This window comes from Oratosquilla oratoria, chromosome 29 (assembly GCF_046742065.1).
Source record: "Oratosquilla oratoria isolate Oo_2021 chromosome 29, ASM4674206v1, whole genome shotgun sequence".
In the NCBI taxonomy this organism is placed as follows: Eukaryota; Metazoa; Arthropoda; class Malacostraca; order Stomatopoda; family Squillidae; genus Oratosquilla; species Oratosquilla oratoria.
This window is the reverse complement of record NC_134805.1, coordinates 23,090,205-23,114,806: the sequence shown is the minus strand read 5'-3', so window position 1 is coordinate 23,114,806 and position 24,602 is coordinate 23,090,205. Positions and strand designations below refer to the sequence as shown.

The 24,602-nt window shown below is 38.9% G+C and overlaps 1 protein-coding gene across 1 annotated transcript; it reads right to left on the bottom strand.

Moving 5' to 3' along the window:
• Positions 1-4,277: 4,277 nt before the first annotated feature.
• por (Protein-serine O-palmitoleoyltransferase por) lies at positions 4,278-22,631 on the bottom strand. The gene is made up of 9 exons (XM_076211883.1): positions 22,532-22,631; positions 17,649-17,741; positions 16,909-17,086; positions 12,316-12,517; positions 10,455-10,680; positions 9,428-9,534; positions 8,233-8,429; positions 6,455-6,682; positions 4,278-4,904 (listed from the first exon to the last, which is right to left on the bottom strand). The coding sequence occupies exons 2-9, from the start codon at positions 17,715-17,717 to the stop codon at positions 4,696-4,698; spliced, it is 1,416 nt and encodes a 471-aa protein (XP_076067998.1). The 5' UTR covers positions 17,718-17,741; positions 22,532-22,631; the 3' UTR covers positions 4,278-4,695.
• Positions 22,632-24,602: the final 1,971 nt, after the last annotated feature.

Below are 24,602 nucleotides of genomic sequence, written 5' to 3'. Positions count from 1 at the left end.
TGCAAACCTATCATACGAAGAGAGATTGGCTAAACTGGAGTTACCGACACTGGAGCAAAGAAGAGAGAGAGGTGACCTATTGACCATCTACAGAATCATGAAAGGCACAGAGGTACTCGATAGTGAGAACTTACTTAACTGGGACAAAAGAAACACAAGAGGACATGGAAAGAAAATAAAAAAACATAGCTATAGAAGAGAACTGAAGAAAAACAGTTTTCCTCATAGAGTTTTGGACACTTGGAACAAACTGGACAATGAAATAGTATGCGCAAAAACCATTCATGAGTTTAAAAACAAACTAGACACTGCAAGATACAAAGGCGGGACAACACGAGCATAGCTCCCCTTCCCGCAAAATACAACTAGGTAAATACAACTAGGTAAATTCTCCATTCACCCCTATCTCCTGCCTTTTCCCTTCCTCAACAGATATTCCTCTCTTTCTCAACGTCCCTTTTACTCCATCCATCTATCTCATCCTTGGTCACCCCCTCATGTTCACTCCCCCCACCTCTGCCTTCCACAATTCTTTAACTAATCTTTCTTTGCTCATTCTTTCCATGTGTCAAAACCATCACAATACTCTTTTGTCAACCCTATCTCCCAACTCCTTTTCCACCCCTGCTCTCTTCCTCATTTTTCACTCTATCCAGCCTAGTAACCCCTACCATTCTTTTCAGATATTTCATCTCAAATACTTTTAAACTCTTCCTTTCTTATGTTCCATGTTTCTGCCCCATATATTGCTGTTGGCACGATCATCCAGCCATACAATCTTCTCTTAACATCCATTCCTAAAGGTATATTTCTCATTACATTTTTTAATCTACTAAGACATTTACTTGGTTTTCCCAATCTACATTCTACCTCCACCTCTATTCCTCCCTTTCCTGCCACATGCGCACCCAAGTATCTAAAGTCATCCACTTCCTCTGGCCTCTTTCCTTTAATACTCACTTCCAATTTGCTGCCATCCTCTCCCCTTGTGCATCTCATCACATACTCTTACTCACATTTATCTTCAACTTCTTTCACACACCTTCCCAAACTCTATCACTAACTTCCTTAATCCCTCCTCTGATCCTGCTACAAGCACAGTGTCATCAGCAAACAACAACTGGCTCATCTCCCATTTTTCTCCATTTCCTTTAACCATCACCAATCCCCAGCCCATTACCCTTGCATTTACCTCCTGCACTGCCCCATCCATGTACACATGGAAAAGCCATGGTGACATGACACATCCCTGGTGAAGTCCCACCTTTACCTCAAACCACTTGTTCTCTCCATTTCTAATTCTGACAGGCTCTACTACTCTAGTAAAAACTCCTCCCTGTTCCAGAAACTCCTCACACATGCAAGGTCCCCTTTAACCCATTCTTCCTTCTTATTCTTGATGTTCTTCTCTAGTTCACTCCATCTATTTTTGCTGAACACAGTTTTCTACTTCTTACTAAATTGGGCTGAATAAGGAGACTTGGGATATCACCTTTCTGTATTTTTTCTCTCGTGAAGGGTCAATGCATAAGTTGACTCAGCTACTCCCTTACAAGAAGAAAAAGACCATTGTTATATACAATTTCTACCCTACCCCAACACTGCACCCCAGAAAGTGTTGAGGAACTTGCTTTCCCAACTGTACATCTACACATATAATAAGTATATCTTTCTCCAATGCACTGATCAATACCTCTATGTTGATAGACACATAGTGATGCTAATAATGGTGAAGGAAAGAACTGAAAAAAGTTAAGATTTTGGGGAAGTGAGGAATTGGAAATGTCAGACAATCAATGAGGAGAATGGCACAGAAGTGACAGAAGCTCTAACACTAGTGACGGACGAAGAATAACTGCAAAACTTAATTAACTGAGGTATTATGGCTTCTCAAGCCTATACAAATACATCCTACAAAATGATTAATTATATAAGGCATTACCAGTGAAAACATGGCCATTAACAACAAATGTGTCTTGTTTACAAGCAGAGATCTGTGCTTTGTCAAGTATGATGAAAGGACTTGTATTTTCACCTTTGCAAAGCCTATATAAAAGCCTGGCATGTGTAAGGTTTACTATGACCACATATGTGAAAGGAGAGCAATATACTGGTCAAGCCCTGACTCTGTGATTACTGTAACACTGGCTGGCAGTCTCTACCATCTGAATACCTTAGACATGGAGTATCCAAACCATAGACAAGTCTTTTCATGATTGATAAACAGTCCAGTAAAATTGTGAGGATAAGATGGATGAAATACTTGGGGGAAAATATACTATATGAGTTTAGACAGATAAATGTTGTGCGTGAGGAATCTTTTGAACTATAATAGCAAGGTAGTGGTTGTTTCAGGAGATAGTTGGATTGAATGTATTTGCCTCATCTTGAGGAAAACTTGTGAAAAGACTCAACAAGCAAGACTTTGGGAACCTGAAAATAACAAGTGTAAGGTTTACTACGACTACATATGTGGAAGGAGAGCAATATACTGGTCAAGCCCTGACTCTGTGATTACTGTAACATTGGCTGGCAGTCTCTACCATGTGAATACCTTAGACAAGGAGTATCCAAACCATAGGAAATCTTTTCATGATTGATAAACTGTGCAGTAAAATTGTGAGGATAAGATGGATGAAATACTTGGGGGAAAATATACTATACGAGTTTAGACAGATAAATGTTGTGCGTGAGGAATCTTTTGAACTATAATAGCAAGGTAGTGGTTGTTTCTGGAGATAGTTGGGTTGAATGTATCTGCCTCATCTTGAGAACTTGTGAAAAGACTCAACAAGCAAGACTTTGAGAAACTGAAAATAACAGGATTGTCTAGTATTTTGTGCCTACATCCATTCTCTCCCAATCAACCTCCTTCCAATTGAAATCGCCTACTATGAACAGCCTAGCAGGTAATTCCATTTATACACATATGTGTATGTCCAGTTTCTTATAATGCAGTCACACTTTCATGTATGATTTACTTATATCATTACATTCATCATACTACAATAAAAATATGGTTTTCAATTATACATCAAAGTTATGAGATTCAATTAAACACTCCAACTGTCATACACAACAAAACAGAAAAATTGGTATCATGAAAATGAGGGGGGGGGGGTCATCATGACCTGTTTCCTAGACACCCTACAATGCTGGAGACCTGGATTGTTTGATGGTAACACACTCGCTCCCTGCACAAGTGACCCAAGTTCCAATCCACAGGTGGACACAAAAATGAGTGCTGATAGTAAGGCTTCATATGTACAAATGTTTGCAACATGTCAGGTTTACCAGATGCCTTGTTCAGACAATACATACATAAAGCATTTTCAAATAATTCTTACTATATGCATATTCTACCCTTACACTAAAAGCCTTCTGTTTATCCATACTGTGTGGCAGAAGAGAACACATCAATGGCCATTGGGTCTAATCTAATGTTCCCGGCTAAGGGCTACCATCCACATACACTGTGGAAGATTACAATTAACCACAGATACTATCTTCATATATATATATAAAAAAAATCTATAATTTTGTATATTAATGTAATTAAACTTTACACAAAATAAATAATAACAGCTTTGTATGAAAATATCATCTTCAAGGGATTTTTTTTATGTACAATCTTTTGACATCAACAAGTTAAGAGATCTAATAAGGATATTAGACTTCTGATGCCATAATACTCACATTAAGTTAAAGAATGAAAAAATTCTCATTCTGATCTGCCAGCTGAAGCTATAAAACATGTCTTTACATTTTTCTTTGACTATGAAAAATAAAAACAAGTATTATTGTCTTAAAATCACTGCAGTTTCTGTTCCCTCCACTTAAGGCTAGTTATTAATATTTTTAGGTTTTATCTTTTCTGGTTCCTGCCAGATCATCAGTTATGAGAAAACCCAGTTTGTAAGGGTCATCAAAACATGCCTAGATTAACCCATGTGTACCAGAAATCCTCTATGTATTTTTCTTAACAACTGTCAAATTCATTCAGTTACATACATACATATACCAAAGACTTTTTACCCCTTACACAGGGGGTAGTCAAAAGGAGAAAGGCATAGAAACCACTCCCAGCCATTCCATTCGCTACATATCCCACTCCCCTCCACCCTCCTCCCTCGCTCTTATCTTGGCACCTCCTGGATGACAGGTCATCCCCGCATCCTGTCCACTGCCCTGGGTCAGAAGCAGTGTCGCAAGACACAGCACATCCACAGCAATGCTGCTTCATAAATTCATTCAGTTGAGGAAAATAATTCAATCAATCATAATATAAAAAATCAAATGGTCAAGTTACAAGATTTCCAATACACTGGGGTTGCGCAATTTGATGGCCCTTGTTTTGAAAACTCACAGATTTGACCTCAATACCCCTAAACCTTAATCCAACACCTAAACTCGCAAATTTGACATTCAATCCACACAAAAAAGCACAAATTTCTTAGTTTGTCTGCTAAGATGGAGATGATTCGTGTTTCAACAAACTGCGTTTCAACGCCTTGAAAACCGCCCAAACCCTGTCAATTGCAAGACTCCAGTGTATAATCGTAAAACTGTTTTGCCTTACCTCTTTTTTCCCTCTAAATTAGCAATATAGAAACCACACAGTTTAAACAAAATGGACTCTTGTGTTTACAAGTTTTATAGAGAAGAAAAAGGTAGACCTGTGTTTCCTGCTTCACATTATAAAACAGAATAGACAATATAGAATGCCAACACAATCCAATGACTGACAAAATTGAGGGTGGACCACTTCAGAAGTGTATGTTCCATGCTGTAACCTTTCTCTTGTTCCTGTGGTGATGAATCGAACATGACGCCAAGATATGCCAGATGCATTACTGCCAAAGCACCAAAGGCAATATTGAGCAGCCTTATGAACCACCTGCCACCTGTCAAGAAGAAAGACAAAAAAGTTCAAAATCAAACACTTAGCCATTCATGTTTATGTTAAATTGAATTTGTATGTGACCATTTTTTCCTTAATACCTAGATTTTCTTAAATTAACAGTTCTTCAAGGTTGTTTTAAAAACACTGCCAGATTTCTAGCATGTACTCATGAGTACTTTGCTTTATTTGATTAACCCTTTCTATAAGGACCAATGATGCATACAGTACCTGGAAGATGGATGTGAGAAAATCACCTCCCTGCTGCTCATCTTTAAACTCGTCAGCCTCAGTGAGAAGCAACCCTAATTTTTTGCACACTCTTCCTTACTTGATTCAATTTCTTCATGCATTTAAGACCCTACTTATCCCATCTAGCTCAATCTTGTTCTTATTCTCCAGTTCACTCCATCTCCTTCTTTCCACAGTCTTTTTTCACTCATGAATAATATCCTTGCCACCTGTCTTCAAAACCCATCTTTGGCTCCATCTAGAGGAGAAGCCTAAGATCTCTATAAACTCTGACTGAATGGGAATGGATGCTAAGAGGAGATTGTATGAAGGAGTGATTGTGCCAACAGCACTGTATGGGGCAGAAACATGGAACATAAGAGAGGAAGAGAGTAGTTTGAATGTGTTTGAGATGAGGTGTCTGAGAAGTGGTTACTAGGCTAGATAGAGTGAGAAATGAAGAGGTGAGGAGGAGAATGTGGGTGGAAAGGGCATTGGGAAATAGGGTTGATGAAAGAGCATTGGGATGGTTTGGACACATGGAAAGAATGAGTGAAGAAAGACTGGTAAAAGAGGTATGGAAGGCAGATGTGGAGGGAGTGAACATGAGGGGACATCCTAGGATGAGATGGATGGATGGGGTGAAGGGGGCTTTGGGGAAGAGGGGAATGTCTGTTGAGGAAGGACAGGAGAGAACAGAAGACAGGGATGAATGGAGAATGGTTGTATATGGATGATGATGTGATGCATGAGGTGGAATGGGGGGTGAGGTAGTATGTGTGAGCAAAATTTGATGCAGCCAAAAGGGATTTTCCCCATCTTCTCCTTTTCTGCATGGGGGGATGTAGAGGGGGGGTTGCCGATTTAATGAAGCGGTCTTGCTGTGGATGTGCTGTGACTTGTGACACTGCCTCTGACCCAGGGCAGTGGACAAGGTGCAGGGATGACCCGTAATCCAGGAGGTGCTAAGATAAGAGGGAGTGTGGAGGGGAGTGGAGTGTATTTAGGGATGGGATGGGTGGGAATGATTTTATGCCTTTTTCTTTTTGGCTACCTCCCTTGAAAGGGGGAAAAGGCCTTGGTATATGTATGTATCTTTTCACATGCATAGAGCTGACAAATGGTGACTACTACCTGCCTACTACTACTACAAGCCAGTGACATTGGAAGTCCTACATTGATAATCTAATGTTTCTAGAAAGATCTATAGTAGGGTCCAAGGATTGCTGCTGGCCATGGTAGAGGTGCACATTTCCAGTTGGTGAAACAGAGACAAAAATTCTTGTCAATCAAAATAATTTCAATTCTCCTGAATCATCTTACTTTTGTATTTATGTCCACAGTTTTCTTGACATGGTCTTGAAAGGACACAGGCATCGAGAAGGTCTCCAAACTTTTGACGGAATGAGAACTCCACAAAAGTGTAGAAACCAAGGGACAGCAAAACAGCTGCTAGTTGGAAGTTAAGACCGTGGAAGAGGGCTGACATGGCGTAGGTTAAGAGGATTGCCCAGAATGCTCCCAGATGTCCTTTGGCTTTGCGGAAGACGTCTGAAAAAGAAAGGGTGTTGCACGTAGTTGTTAGTTATACATCACAGCACTGCCTTCAATTATGGCCTATTTTTCTGTACAAAAATCTTATCAATGAAGAAGAGGAAGAAGAAAATACACAAATAAAATAATGATGAGACTATTCAAGTCACCAACAAAGAATAGGCCCGATCACAGAATCAAATTTCCCCAGATGTAGTCACCACATAGAGTATACACAATATTTCAACCTACGTTGCCTTAATTCTCTCTCTTTTTTTATGTTGAGCAAGGAAGGTAGGGGGAAGGGGATGGGGTCGGGGTGAAGGTGGTAGTGTATGGTTAATATCTGAATGAAATCCTAAGGGATTTCTCCCCATTTTCTCTATTTTCTGCATGAGGAGATAGAGAGGGGGATGTACTGTGTCTTGCTGCATTGTTTCTGACCCGGGCAGTGGGCAGGAGACAGGGATGATCCTTCATCCACGAGGAGCTAAGAGGAGAGGGAGGAAAGGGTGGCAGATGGCACTGGATTGGGTGAGAGTGGGTACGCATGATTTTGACTTGGCTACCTCCCTTATAAGGGGGAAAGAAGCACCTTGGTATACATATGGAGAGACATTGCTCTACTATGACCTTATTCAGATAACAACACACTCTTTCTTGAGTGACTTATGGGCCAATGGTCGCTGCCAGTTACCTGGGAGCCATGGGTATTCTGCAAGAGATACCCAGGGCTATATTATTCATTTCTGTGGCAACCCCTAAGTAGCCAAAGAATTATGATAAGTACTTGATATCTGCTACAACAGCAGTGTATCACTGTAATGAAGGAACTCTTCTCCCTTTGTTTATTCTCATTTGCTTACATGCTTTGACTTGGTCACCCCCAAATAAGGGGGAATGGGCCTTTGATATATATGTATGTATGTATGTATGTATATATGTATGTATGTATGAAACGGCCTTGCTGTGGATGTGCTGTGCCTTGCGACACTGCCTCTGACCCAGGGCAGTGGACAGGGTGCAGGGATGACCTGTCATCCAGGAGGTGCTAAGATAAGAGGGAGGGTGGAGGGAAGAGGAGTGTATTTAGGGATGGAATGGGTGGGAATGATTTTATGCCTTTTTCTTTTTGGCTACCTCCCTTGTAAGGCAGAAAAAGCCTTGGTATATGTATGTATGCTTACCTTTACTTTTTTTAGGAATGTCCCCTGTGGGGCTACAGGGAGAAGGATGCCTGGTCCCAATCCCTGTCCCGTTTTTCTCACCTCTTACGATCCAAGTGGAAATACTTGGTGGCAGTATTCTTTTCCCCCCACCACATGAAGTGGCTTTGCTGTGGATGTGCTGTGTCTTGCGACACTGCCTCTGACCCAGGGCAGAGGACAAGATGCAGGGATGACCCGTCATCTAGGAGGTGCCGGGGGGATGAGGAAGGTGGAGGGGAGTGGAGTGTATTGGGGATGGAGTGGGTGGCAATGGTTTTTATGCTTTTTTTTTTTTTTTTTTCTTCTACCTCCCTTGTAAGGGGGAAAAAGCCTTTGGTATATGTATGTATGTATGCTTACATGTTTTGAGCCAGTGGTGCATGGGCATATTCCAATATATCACAACTTCAACCAATGATCGGGGAACCTCGACATGCTGTGGCTGAGCGACCCCATTCAATTGAAGACCTCCTATGTTAGCCGAGGCCTCACTCAGGTAAGAAACGAAGTAGTGGCTGCTGCGATAGGACAGTGCATCACGGTAAGCCCTGGCCCATCTGTCAACAAATCAAAACGGAAATTGTTATCATTATTATGGCCAGTACGGTCTTGAGTGATTGACACGGTATTGTGGTCAGGAACCGATTCTCACTTGAATAGTTAAAACTGGAATTTTCAACAAATACTTAGTTTGCTTTGCAGTCTTGATGGAACTAACTCCTATTTATATCAAGCCTAACTGACCTGACATTTGCCTATTAGCTACCTGTCACATTAAATTGGGTCTTAAATTGTGCCAGACTACCAGTGCAACAGTATCATCAGCCATAACTTATTTACTGGGCTTCTATGTAGCACCAATGAGCATGAATCACAACACAGAAACTTTGAGCTGATAACCCATTGTACAATGCTTACCTCATAATCTTAACCCATTAAATCCCAGGGTTTTCTTCAGATATCTTGTTCTAGCTCATGTCTGATGATTCTAACGAGACTAGAGACTCTTTGGATCCTAATGGGTTAAGAACAGCTCTTAACTGATTAATGCAATCAATCAATCTATTGCCCCTGGTCTTTTCTGCAGAAGACCTGTGGCCTGATTAACCACTTCCATACGGTGACGCCTACGTAGGCGGCATGAGGAGCAAGTGGGTACTCGATGATGCCGACGTCGCCATCTTGATTATATTTATTGTAGTCGTACCTACATAATTTCCATTCTCTCTAAACTGGCTTCATCAATTTTCTATGGTTATCAAAATACACGGGTGAAAGAGAACGAACGATTGAGCACTGACTTTATTTTTTATAATGCGATTATTATGACGCAACATCGCACGTCCGGCAGCTAATGCTGCCAGACGTCCGATGTGCCCCGGAGTGAAGAGGTTAATCAATTACAGCCTAGTACCCTTTTAAGAGATTTTGTTTTAGCTATCAGACAATTTAAGCTAATTTTGAGGGGCCTTCTTGGTGCTAATAGATTACTCAATGATACAACATCCAATTCTGGGCTGATGGAATGAATTATTTTCTTCTGGTCTTGACTAACCTGAAAGCAGTGTCGGGAATCAGCCACATGGTCATGCAAGTAGAGTTCAAGAGGAAGAAGAGGCTCCAAAACAGAGATCTTACTATGTGACCAATCCACATAAAACTCTGAAAAGAAACAATATTACTGAAAAAAGTGACACCATATGTTGAGGAATCAATCATAACAAACACCAACCTCAGAAGACAAATACAGTACAAATCTTACAATTCAAATAGCAGTGGGTTAAAAATAATTCAAATTATATACCAGACGTCTTGAAATTCTTAGATCCCTAAAAACATGAAATAAATTCACATAATTAACAAAGACATCATTATTACATTGTAGGTCATTTTAGTCTTGCTGCATTGCTTCTGACCCGGATTAGATACCTAAAAACATGAAATACATTCACATAATTAACAAAGACATTATAATTACATTGTAGGTCATTTTAGTCTTGCTGCATTGCTTCTGACCCGGGGCAGTAGGCGAGGTGCAGGGATGACCCATCATCCAGGAGAAGCAAAGAAAAGAGGGAGGGAGGGAGGGGTGGTGGATGGGAGTGGAGTATATGGGGATGGAATGGGTGGGAGTGGATTTTATGCCTGTGTTTTTGATGCATGAGGTGGAATGGGTGGGGGGATGGGGGGTAAGGTAGTATGTGTGAGCAAAATTTGACACAGCCCGAAGGGATTTCTCCCCATCTTCTCCTTTTATGCATGGGGGGACGGAGATGGGGGGGTCGCCGATTTAATGAAGCGGCCTTGCTGTGGATGTGCTGTGTCTGGCGACACTGCTTCTGACCCAGGGCAGTGGACAAGGTGCAGGGATGACCCGTCATCCAGGAGGTGCTAAGATAAGAGGGAGGGTGGAGGGGTGTGGAGTGTATTCAGGGATGGAATGGATGGGAATGATTTAATGCCTTTTCCTTTTTGGCTACCTCCCTTGTAAGGGGGAAAAAGCCTTGGTATATGTATGTATGTTTTTGGCTACCTCCCTTGTAAGGGGGAAAAGGCCTTTGGTATATGTATTAATAGCTTACCCATGTCATGGGTTCACACACATGTCTGTAGGCTGTAATTGATATCCATGGTCCAAATATAACAGTCCCAGGGTTGAAGATGTAGCCAGCATACTCAATGGGGTTGGGTAGGGATGGTATGATGGCAGAATCCACATCATACCCGATGGACACAATCTTCATGAGAATAATCATTTGTGCTCCACGTATACTGTGCCAGTCTGCTGCTTTAGCGAGGTGTAATTCACTGAAAAAAATAAAAATAAAAATAAATAAATAAAATAAAATAACAAATACATAAATATAAAATAAATAAAAAATACCACTAAAAATGATTTTGTATTGATACATACATAATACTTTACATGTAGAAGCAGGGACCAATGACGAACATCTGCAAATGGTGGTCCTGTATGATGGACATCAGATAGAACCATCTCCCTGCTGCTCATCTCCAAGATTGTCAATACTCCCAGACCAGGCCTGAGATCAATCTCCATCAACTTAACTGCATTTCCTTCCCCTTCCCACACAAGAACTAACAAGTGACAACTACTCTTTCTCTGGTGACATGGAAACAATACCACTTGAATACAACACAAAAGACAACATTCCAAAGTTTCTTTCCAGAGAGATCTATGGGAGGGGTCAGGAACTGTTGTCAGCTACTGTGGGTTTCCAGTCATTGAAATTATGGGTAGTAATTATTATCATTATTATACAGAAACAAAGCAGTACTACTTTTATACCTCTCCAGACATCATGTTACTCATTTCCTTTACTCTCTTTTCTTCAAATTACACTTATTGCTTTTCTTGTCTACTTTATCACTCTTCACATCCCCCACTCTTTCCTCTACATACTTTCATTTATCTACTTATTTCCATGTATGTCTTACACAATTTCTTTTACACATCTTTTGATCCTCCTTATCCTCTTCCAGCTATGTTATTTACATCCACATTTAAGAAATCACATCCTTTGTGCTTCTGCCTCTCCCAATCCCTTTCCACGTTCTCACAATGCTATTCTCCATGAGGGACCAATAACAAGAGCCTACACAAGATGGTCCTGCAAGAAAAATGTCTGGGAGAATAATTTCTTTGCTGTTCATTTTCGTATCCAATTAGTACTGTTACCTCTACCTCAAGGGGTTGGTACATAGTCCCTGGACTGGACTCAGGATCTCTATCAGCTTAAGACTCTCCAATACTCTTTCACATTATAGACTTTGAAAAGCTTTCCTTCACAAAAGGAAAGTAGAGAACTGACAGCTGCTCCCCTCCTATTCCTCACACAAGCAGATCTACACTAAAACAAAACAGAAAACAGTCTTGGGGAGATTTATGGGAGGGCTTGACCACTGAAGGGCTGCGAGTTTCCAATCAGTGAAACTCATCTTTACCATTATTTTTCGTAAACGAGTCCTTTGATCCTGGCTGACCCATGGTCTCTGGACCAGTCCTAAGATTTCTTTCATCTTCAACTGTATTTCCTCCACTATTTCATGTATAGAGAGCTGACAATTGGAGGCTGTTCTTCTCCTCTTACCCTCATCTCCTCTCCTATAATAAACATGTGACATAGAAACCTCATACTAATACAACACAGACAACTGTCTAAAGTTTCTTCTCAGAGGGATCTATGGAAGGAGCTGAGGACTATTGCCAGCCATTGTGTAGCTACGGGTTTCTACCCAGTGAAACTTGAGGCAATAATTATCATTCTCCATGTATATGAACAGTGAAAAATGGATGAGCAGTTCTGACAACTCAATTGGAATTCCAAAGCCCTATTACAGAATCCTAAGCATCAGACCCTACTCTCATAGCAACAGACATAAATTACAGAGTAAATATCTACCCTGAAACAACTCACTCACCAGACAATTAAAAATGCTACACACACAAAACAGGAGACGGGTCCCCGCAATCTTCCAAGCACATAGTGTGTAAAGATCAAGATGATAAGACCAATTCCAGCATGAGCTATCATGAAACTGCTTCTGTCATTGAACATGAACCACGTCACTGCGGCACCACATCCCACTGATGCTAAGTGAATGAACAGTGATGGTAGTTTTACTGCAAGAAAATACAAAAGAAAACTGATTAAAACAGAAAAGATGATATAAACAGCTTTGCGGTTGTATTCCTATTTATCTACATATCTTTTCCATATGTTACAATGACCAACAACATCTTATCTTTTTCATAAAACTTACCAAATCAAGTGTTAAAAAAATACTAACTAAACATAAAATGAAATCACATCTAAAATATAGCAAGATTACAAATTCATGTCATTTACCAAAGCAACCCAAGTGTACTGGTGACCCAAAACGTAGGGAATGACAGCATCTATAATGAATACCAGCTACCCAACTGAGCAGGATTAATAACTGTTACATTCAAGTCACACTTCCCCAAGGATCTGACATGATTATTGTACTTGGACTTAATGTTCTTGTGCGGAAGGCAACACGTAAGCAAACCGCACACAAGATTATTGCAACTGCTGCATGGACTGCTACAGTGAGTCCTCCTTATGCGGTAATTCTTTATCCGGTAAATTCACAGTTACGGTATCTGTTAATTACTACCCTCGATTCTATTTACGGTAAGAAAAATTCACAGATACAGTATCCGCTAGATATTTTGATGGGAAAAGAGCAGGGAGAAGGTAAGTCTGCCATATCCTATTATCACTAAACTTACTTTGCTAAACTTAATTAGAGACTGGCTGAACAATTATAGACAGCTCATTGTGTTGAATGGTAAAAATTCTATCTGGAAAAATTTTACAAGCATAGTTCCTCGTTCTTCTAGGGTCACTTTTATTCACAGTAAATATTCACTGATGATACCAAGTAGTACTTATATAATTGTACAGTACAAGAAGGGAGCTACACTCATGGGGTCCTGTCTCATTATCTTCAATCATTATACATACATATACCAAAGGCTTTTCCCCCCCACATACTCCACTCCCATTCATCCCTCTTATCTTGGCTCCTCCTGGATGACGGGTCATCCCTTCGTCTTGCCCACTGCCCTGGGTCAGAAGCAATGTAGCAAGACACAGCACATCCACAGCGAGGCCGCTTTATGTAATTGATGACTCCTACTCTCCATCCCCTCATGCAGAAAAAAGAAGATTGGGAGAAATCCCTTCGGACTATATCAAAATGTCATTCACACATACTCCCTCACCCCCACATCCTCCACCCACTCTCTTCCATGCATCACAGCATCATCCATACACAACCATCCTCCACTCATCCCTATCTTATCTTCTCCCTGAACAGACATTCCCCTCTTTCCCAAAGCCCCTTTTACCCCATCCATCTATCTCATCCTGGGTCACCCCCTTATGTTCACTTCCTCCACCTCTGCCTTCCACAACTCTTTTCCTAATCTTTCTTCACTAATCATTTTAACTTCCCCTGAAAGGGATTTTTGCTGGACTGATGTCGCAGGGAAGGGGTTGGCATGTTGAGTTGGACGAGTTTGTTGTGTGATATGGGTGACCATGGCAAACCATACACCCATCCTACACCTACCCCTCACCCACCCAAATAATCCATTCACTTCCCCTCCCATCTTAGCACTTCATTGACAAACTTTCATTCTTCTCTTTCACTACACTTGCTCCAGTCAGAGAAAATGCAGGGAGACACAGCACTACCACTCTGTTGCATAGCTACCCCTCTCCCCATTCACTCAAGAAATAGACACAAAGCAAGCAAGAAGAGAGCCCCTCGGTCTCTCGTTTCCTCGTCCATTCACGACTACCTCTTACCCTTTCCTTTCCCTCTTCAACGCACATTCCTCAATATTCCCTTCATCTGATCCATCCACCTCATTCCTCGTCTTCCCCTTAAATTCCCTCCATCCACTTCCACTTTCCATAGTCTTTGCTAGTCTTTCTTCATCTTCACTCATTCTTTCCACATGCCCACACCATCCCAGCATTTTCTGATCAGCCCTATTTGGTCTAACATTAAGCACTTCCCTCCCAGAGAGGATGAGGAGGATGCTTCCTTATGGCAGACTTTTTGAGGAAGGTAATCTAGAGCAGTATGCTTGCCCTTCCTGCAAAAGTTGCTTGCCCACCAGGCAAAACTCAAACTGCCTAAATTCCTAACCACCACTCAAATAGTGATGCTTCAATCCTAAATACAGTGTTCCCTCAATTACAGTCTCCTCTATTTAAAAAAATCATAATAATCTATCAAAACTGAAAATCAAGCCAGACATGAAAAAATGCTCAATCACCAATATTTAAATATATTCTTAGGTCCATTAAATGGTTTCATGGCATTCAACTTTGTTCCATTAAAGAAATAGAACAAGAAAGGAGTGAGAAAAAATAAATTATATATATATATATATATATATATATGTACATATATATTATATATACCATAACTCCACTTCAGCCCATTTTATCTTCACCCATTCCACTCCCATCCACCACCACCTCCCTCCCTCCCTCTCACCTTGACTCCTCCTGGATGATGGGTCATCCCTGCATCCTGCCATTGTCCTGAGTCAGAAGCAATGCAGTAAGACACAGCACATCCACAGCAAGGCTGCTGGATTTAATTGGTGACTCCCCACCCCCCTCTGTTTCATCATGCAGAAACATTGAAGACAGGAAGAAGTCCCTTCGGGCTGTTCTATATACAGGTAGTCGTCGACTTACGACCTATGCGACTTACGACTGATCGACTTTACGACCACAAGATAGTGCAATAATATTTAACATTTAATAGAGTAATAGAATTGCAATGTTATGCCTGGCAGTGCAGTACAATTACTTTGCACGCCACGAGACGCAAGTACGACAATTTTAGCAGGCTGCGGGCAGCGTCAGCATTTCAGCCAGCTAAATATTCTTTCATTTTGTTTGTTTGAAGTAAAATGTTTCCTAATTTTGCATTGCATTTTGTATTTTTATATATTTTGTAATTAATAAAATGTAACAGTAAAATTTCTTTTTATGCCTAGGTTAGTTTGTTGTCGATAACAATATGTTCGGTACAGTATGTAAAGGAAAAGAATGTGTTTTGAAATAAAATGTTACCTTACATTTTGTATTTTTATATGTTTTGCAATTAATAAAATGTAACAGTAAAACTTTTTTATGCTTAGTCTGTTGTCGATAACAATATGTTCGGTACAGCATTTTGTATTTTTATGTTTTGCGATTATAAAATGTAACAGTAAACTTTGTTTATGCTCTGTTGTCGATATTTTCGGTATAGTACGTAAACGAAAAGAATGTGTTTTGAAATAGAAATTTTCCTAATTGTGCCTTGCAATGATTTTAATTTAACAAACAAAAAAGTATTTGTAGGTCAAAGATGACAGGACTTCATTCAATATGCGTAGGCCTCGGCTGTGTTTCCTAACGAAAATTATAAAAAGTTAATGAATATTAAAGAACGTAGCTCAAAGATAATACGATTTTATTCAGTATGCATACGTTTCCTAAAGAAAATCGACTTAAGCACATGAATCTGTTTTCCCTAAAAAAGCGTAGACTCAGAGGTGACTTGATACAGGTCTTTAAGATTTTAAAGGGAATTGACAACATCAAAAGTGACAACATTTTCACATTGAATGAGAATCAGACAAGAAACAATGGTCTCAAACTGTCCGGAAATAGATTCAATTTGGAAGTAGGTAGAAACAACTTTGCCAACCGTGTAGTTAATGAATGGAATAAACTTCCTGCACAGGTAGTGCAATGTAGTTCAGTTCGAAGCTTTAAGAATCATTTAGATAAATACCTAAGTAAGATGCTGTAATGATTATAATTTATGTTATATTATTTGTTTTTGTTTTGTTATAATTTGTCTGTGATTTTCATTTATTATTAGTTATATGTTAATTTATCATCATTTAGTATTTACCTGTTTGTTTGTTATTCAACTATACCTATGCATTTATTTATGTATTTTATTTGTTATTTACATTATTATAGCTTTTTTTTTTTTTTTTTTGCATCCGACCTAGATATGAATCAAAAGGTCTCCTGTCGGCATGCTCCGCCTTTGTAATCCTTTGTAAAAAAAATGTTGAAAAATACAGTATCTAATATCATAGGTCAAAGATGATAGGTTTTTATTCAGTATGCTTACGCCTAAGCTACGTTTCCCAAAGAAAATCAGATAAAAATTATAAAAAGGTTAAAAATGCTATACAACATAGTTCAAAGATGCTAAGATTATTTTAGTATGCTAAATATAATATACAAAACATATATACAGTAACAAAAATAATATATAAAGGGTAATATATACTGTATATATATAAAATCCGACTTGCGTCCAGATCGACTTACGACCTGTCTGTCGGAACCGAACTCGGTCGTAAGTCGACGACTACCTGTATATATATATACATTACACAGATCCTCAAGTCTGTTTTAATATCCACTCCTTGTCCACCTCACTCTCTAAACTTACCAATTCGTGATGTCAGGGTAAATACTGCTGACCACACTAAAACACTGGTCAAATGAGTGGAGGAGTCTGCCAGTGTGGGTGCAACACAATATTCCAAAATCTCCTTCAAGGTGAACACCACAGGTGGAGCTTCCTCAATATCCTCTTCTCTGCCATTTTCCGGTATTTCATAGTATTCCTGTAAAAGCATAATATAATGATCAAATTAAAAAATAATAATAATAATCAATGAATCAGACAATTCTAGATGATTTCTATGTTTGTTTACACAATTCCTTTAAGTAGGCCTACTCATTTAGTACCTGGCCTCATATGATCCCAAGATTTCTCTGTGTAAGAGTACAACATTGATGAAATGATTGAAACTTTATAGTAACATGATTACCAAGTAGATTAGTAATCAATTCTATTAAATCAAAATAAAATTAGATTAAATAAAATAAAATTAAAATCTTTAAATGAGGAGATGGGACAATTCTAATATTTTGGAGCATTGAAGAACATAACCCTGTTTTATCATCTAACAATTTAATGCACCCAAAAAAAGAAAACATGCATTACCAGCCCTTCTACACTAACATCTACCAAACTGGGTCACTCATACTTTTCATTTACCATCCAGTTCCTATGCCCTTAAGGTGACTCACATATATACCAACAAACCTTCATAATATTCACAACTGTGCATTTTGTTTATATGCTTTGTAAATATGATGGTCCTATAACACTAGATCACTTACATCATCATAATAGTCTGCATATTCTCCTTCTGGTTCATAGTCATAATCACCGTATAAGGTATACTCCATCTCTGATCTTACAAGACGAAGATCCTGAAAGAACATATCAATATATATCAATCACAACTACATTTTGCTCATACTTGGTACTTTATTTATTGCTGCCCATCACACTGCATAGTCCGCACCTAGGTAGGAAACCTTGGGGGTGGGGGGACTATTGGGCTGTGTTCATGTGATACAGTATGGCAGATACTAAAGTGTATCACTACTACGGATCTGTGCCAATCACATAATAATAATAATAAATAATAATAAATTTATTTGGCAAAGAATCAATATACATGAAGTGCAGATAATGACAAGAACACATAGTTCGAAATAATAATTGCAAATTGCCAAGGATAACACAAAAAAGCATGTACGCTTATTTCCATTGTGGTGGTCTGGTCCCATGCTATATGCTGGCAGCTGGGAAATGGTCCCACAACATAGATACCGTCAAACAAGGACCTCAGTCATGCACGCCAACAATACAATATACACTCTATAAGGGATTTGATACAAAACCCTGTTCCAGCCATGGCATTCCTCAGGGAAATGGGACTCCTCAGCCACAGTCTTGGTAACAACGACAACGAGAACTACCACAGAAATACTTATTTCTCATGAATGAAAGATTCACCTATTTCCAATATACAATACTATTTTTTACTGTACAGTGACTACAGTGATATCCTATTTTCACTAAATGGCTATATTTTTGCCAGAAAAGAGGCTGGGAAGTATTTCATTTTGTTCAAATCTGGGTTCGGTAAAGTTTGGTTAGAATAGGTTCTGCCAAATAATGGCTGGGATTTCCAAAATTCTTGCATTTTTTACAAGCACTGATACTAATAGCATTGGCATTAGGCTATCACTTTGAAGGAAAAATTATGGAATACAGTTTCTAAATCTTCCTTATTTCTCACCACAAACCACCAGCGATGGTACTATCATTATCGAGTTCTGGCTGTCATGTGTACTGGAGACAGGCCTTACATTCTCTTATGCAAATTCAAATCCTATTCCTCTCTGATTCTTTACAGTAACAAGTTACTAGTACTTGCCTCAACAAGGCATAGGGTAAGAGCAATAACTTCAGTTGCGTCTACATACCTCCTAGTGTAATTTCCTTACTTTCACTTTCTTCTGGCTGAAACTTTAATCTGAATGATTAAGGTTTTAGCCAGAAGAAAGTGAAAGTAAGGAAACTACACCAGGAGGTATGTAGATGCAAGTGAAGTCATTGCTTTTACCCTATGCCTTGTTGAGCCAAGTACTAGTAACTTGTTACTATAAAGAATCATACCCATAAAAACACTTCATGAAAAAGAAAAAGCTACTGCCCAATAAATTAAAACTGAGAGAATGTTTTCCAGATAGTGGAAATGACCTGTCAGATGATCTTAGGTAACATAATGTAGATACGGGCACAAAATATTCAATTTCTTTTTTAATCCTGACATTATTGTTGCATATGAAAGGCAATTTTATTAGAAACAAAATGCTTTTTAAATTTTTGAAATGGCTTCAAAAATAAAGGAGATATGATTTTTTAAATTATTTTTTAATTCCTCATTTTTGGCTAGACTTACCATAACAAAATGTTAGAATTAAGGGTGGTAATTTGTAAAGATTTTTGGTAAAGAAATACACACAAACTCCAAACCACTGGTCCAATTTTATTGAAATTTTGAATACTAGTGTTTTATGGATCAACAAATCACATGAGCATGTTAAAAACAATGTGTGACATCTCCATCATACCGTATTTGCCTTTTCATGGCAACTATTAAGTTTTCAATTTTCAGATTATCATCAATAAAATCCAAACCACTGGCCCAATTGACATGCAACTTGGCATGTGAAGGTTTTATGGGTCAACAAATCTCCTGAGCATGTTATTAACATTGCAGGACCTTCTTCTTATACCATTCTTACTAACATCTATCATGTTCCCTTGGCAACTGTTGTCAATTTAGAAATAATCAATAAAATCCAAACCACTGGCCCAATTGACATGCAACTTGGCATGTGAAGGTTTTATGGGTCAACAAATCTCCTGAGCATGTTACAGTCGTACCTCGGTACTCGACCATAATCCGTTCTGAGGTGGTGGTCGAGCACCGATTTGTTCGAACACCGAAACCAATTTTCCCCTTATCACTGTCTTTCTTTGGACCCATTATTAAGGGCTAGAGCAACACGAAAAAGTTTAAATCTGGGAAGAAATACTCGAACAAACTGCGTACGTCTTACTCCGCTGGCGGTCTGAGTCGAACTGACGCTTACCCGCTGTTCGAGCTAGTCGAGTACCGAAAATCTGTTCGAGGTCCGATGCATTTTCTACTCGAATTTTTTGGTCGAGCACCGATTTGGTCGAGTATAGAGGCGGTCGAGTACCGAGGTACGACTGTATTAACATTGCAGGACCTTCTTCTTATACCATTCTTACTAACATCTATCATGTTCCCATGGCAACTGTTGTCAATTTAGAAATAATCAATAAAATCCAAACCACTGGCCCAATTGACATGCAACTTGGCATGTGAAGGTTTTATGGGTCAACAAATCTCCTGAGCATGTCATTAACATTGCAGGACCTTCTTCTTATACCATTCTTACTAACACCTATCATGTTCCCATGGCAACTGTTGTCAATTTAGAAATAATCAATAAAATACAAACCACTGGCCCAACTGACATGCAACTTGACATGTGAAGGTTTTATGGGTCATCAAATCACCTAAGCATGTCATTAACATTGCAGAACTTTCTTTTTATACCATTCTTACTAACATCTATCATGTTCCCATAGCAACTGTTGTCAATTTAGAAATAATCAATAAAATACAAACCACTAGCACAACTGACATGCAACTTGACATGTGAAGGTTTTATGGGTCAACAAATCTCCTGAGCATGTCAAAAACAATGCAGGACCTTCCTTTTATACTGTTCGTACTAACATCTATCATGTTCCCATGGCAACTGTTGTCAATTTAGAAATAATCAATAAAATCCAAACCCCTGGCACAACTGACATGCAACTTGGCATGTGAAGGTTTTATGGGTCAACAGATCACCTGAGCATATAAAAAACAATGGTCAATGCAGGACCTTCCTTTTATACTGTTCTTACAAACATCTATCATATGTGAAGGTTTTATGGGTCAACAAATCTCCTGAGCATGTCAAAAACAATGCAGGACTTTCCTCTTACACTGTTCTTACCAACACCTATTACGTTGCCATGGCAACGATATGTTGAATAGGCATCTAAGCTTCAAGATTCTTAGATTGCACAGCTGCACTATTACCAACGATTTCAAAGTTGCTCATATCCGGTAGAATAGAGGCTAATAAACAACATTATTACATTAAATATTATATAATTTAGTTTCTTGCCTTTACATTTTTACTCGGAAAACTAATTTGCCAAGGCTAATATCAAAAATTGCATTGAAATCGGTAAGAATTAGTAAAGTTTTGAAGAACTGGGCATACACTTGTTTAACAATAAGATAATTTTAATACCCTGCGAATGTGCTAAACGCTCCAAGCATTCAAACTAAGCCATAGAAAAATAAAAATCCAACGGGGCGCAAAAGATGGTGATAGCGGCGCTGCGCATGGTTTCACGCGTGACTATATGCCTACATGTGTTGCAATATATCTCAAATGTCGATTAACCAACGATCTTAAGCTTCTCATTTCCGAGAGGAAATAGGTTAAAAAACATGGTTCTTTAATTTACAATATTTGTTATTGAGGCTTTACCTTAATATTTTTACTCGAAAAACTATTTTGACGAGGTTGATAACCAAACTTCCGTTTAAATCGGTGAAAATTTGTTTGTACTTCAAGAATTGGGCATACACTTGCACAAAATAATTTGAATATCCTGTGCATGCGCTGAATGATACAAGCATTCAAACTGAGACATACTTATTTAAACGGCCCGCAAAAGATTGCATTGTAAACAGTACACGTGCGATAGTGGCACCACAAGTGGATGCGCCCGTATCTACATAATGTTACCAAGATCATCTGACAGGTCATTACCACTATCTGGTGAGAACAATTACAGTTGATGTTTACTGGAAGAGGCCTTATGAGGCCTGTGGCTGTGACTCCAGTGTGGCAGCCTGATTTCTTATAGGGTGTTGGCTGCATGCAGTGTTAATCTGTGACAATGGGCCAGCTACAATGATAATTATTATACAGTAAAAATAGTGCCACCTACAACAAGCATCCCTCTGCTTTGGAAGGGACTAGCTAACAGGATTCAACCTTCTTTCATCTTTGGCTTTGCAGTCTGATAGGATACAGGAAATGGGATAAGTAACCCCTTTATGGAAGGGGTAGCAGTGCATAAATATACTCTGTACTCAAGGTAAAATCCATTCAAAGTAAACCAGATACATGACACTGACTAATCAATAAGTGGTTAATCCTAGCTCGGTGGAATTGAACTTCACTTCTAGGACTAGGACCGAACATACAAAATTACAACCACTAATCTAAACTACCAGTTAGCACCATATATCAAATTCCTCCTGTCTCTTATTAGGTGAAAATGTAACAACAGTTGAATGTGTAGAAATCTTTATCCAATACCAAATTAAACAGGTCGATGCTGTCGCACAAATACTAAGAATTTCACATCCTATCACACTTGTGCGGGTGACGTGTTCCTATTTTGCCACGATTGCAAAACATCAGTGTAACTTGTATTTCAGGACTTATTTTAATTTGTTATGTTGAACTACCACTGGCTATTAAATATTACACTCGAGTTACGATATATAACTAACAGACATTTAATCAAATATATTTACAGCGGTCAATTGTGCTCCCACTAGTCGCTATATCTCTGCGACAATGTTTATTGTATGCTCGTTCCGAGTGGCGTCCACTGTTTTCGTACAAGTAGAAATCACTAAATGAAATTTGGCACTAATGGCAATATGAATAAACTTATTCTATAATAACTAATGCACATATATGTTTTATTATGCATATTTCACTCTAGATCTATTTTAAAAATATCATCCACGTTCTAATACACATATTACAACAGTCCTTTTCTGTAATTGACTTGACAACTATTGTACAGCAAAAGGCAACCGCCTTTCATCGATGATACAAACGCCGGGTTTAATGTTGACACAGCTTATCTTATGTCAATTGGCAAAAATATGATATAAGGACAAGGCTATGAAAAATACTAATCATTGTAAGACACTAAGAAAAATCTTACTAAAGTGACAAATACCTCTGAACAATAAAATATTCTGTAAGCACAAACAAGAATCATCAGGTGTTTCCGCCAAAAGTTCAGAACTTTGAGTTTATATTCACATTATGGCCACATGACTTGTTCACTTCACAAACTCTTCATCGTACTAGTCTTGATTATTATTTTGTTTTACTTTTATTTTCTTCAAATAGGAATTTAACAGATTAGTGATCAAGGTTGTTAGTAGCATGGTTATATACCGTTAGTCTCTATGTATTTGTTTAAGTGTTTGAAATGTGTATTTATCATTGATTGAAGGCAGTCAAAAATTTCAACGTGAGTAGTACAAATTGTGTGAGGATAAAGAATGGAGAGATCGATTTGAGGAAAAGGTAAGACCAGTCTTTACATACCCAAGTGCCAACCCCGAGTCAAATTTTTCAGTCCCCACACCCCATCACCGCATCCCACCTCCATCATCTCTTACCGCCTATGACCCTAATTTGTGCAAAGTAATTATAGGATACTGGTGTATATGATAAGATATGCATATATTGTTTATGCCGTATAATTATGTGGAAATTAAAGAGTATTCTTTTCATAACTAATAGAAAAAGCATTCCTCAGACTGCAATGTGGTTGTGATAAGGGGAAATATTTAATGTTTTGTTTATTCTAACGTAGAAATAAGATATTTAAGGCTTGTTTGACCTCTTTTTTATTGTTTTTATTTTGTCAGCCTTACGGGCAGCAAGTCTAGACTAGAATTGCCGCCCCCGGGAATATTACCCCCCATGTGAGGGTCTTGGTTGAAATTGCTGCGATGATCAGGGCTCTGTAGTGCCGCCATGGTTGTTCTGCGTGCGTATGGACGGAGCGGTAATGGAGGCAAACGTGAAGGCGGGAGGCAGGGGGGTTGAAGTCAGCTTGTGTGAGTGGAAGGAAGTGTGAGATGAGCCAGTTGTTGTTTGCAGATGACACTGCGCATAAAGGTGAGTTGAAAGATGGACTGGAACAGTTGCTGGCAGAGTCTGGGAGAAGGGTACGCAAGAGGAAATAACTGGAACTGAAGAAGTGGGCAAAATAGTGAGATGCACAAAGGGTGATAGGTTGAAGGCGATTTTCAAGGGGGAGAGGCCTTGGGTGAGCTTTTTGGGTCACAAGTTCAATAGGGAATGAAGCAATGATAATAATAATAATAATGATAATAATAGTGATATTATTAATAATAATAATAATAATAATAGTAATAATAATAATAACAATAATAATAATAAATTTATTTGGCAAAGAATCAATATACATGAAGTGCAGATAATGACAAGAACACATAGTTCGAAATAATAATTGCAAATTGCCGAGGAGGAGGATTACCAAGTAAGAGTATGAGGTGTCATGAGAAATAAATGTCTGTTAAGGAACGCAAAGAGAAGACTTTGTAGTAGTCTTAGTCCGGAACAACGGCAGGACAAATGAAAAACAAAATATCTAATCTCTTTTGGTAATTAGCCACAAGGTGCGACACTAGAAGGGTCACAATGAAAAATGTAGGTGAAGCTCGGACTAAGGCCACAGCTTAGTGGAGCTTATGGTTGTAGTTGGACGTGGAGCCTAACGTCAGCGAGGCGGTAGCAGATGATGACGGCGAGGCTCGATGGGACGGCTAGAAG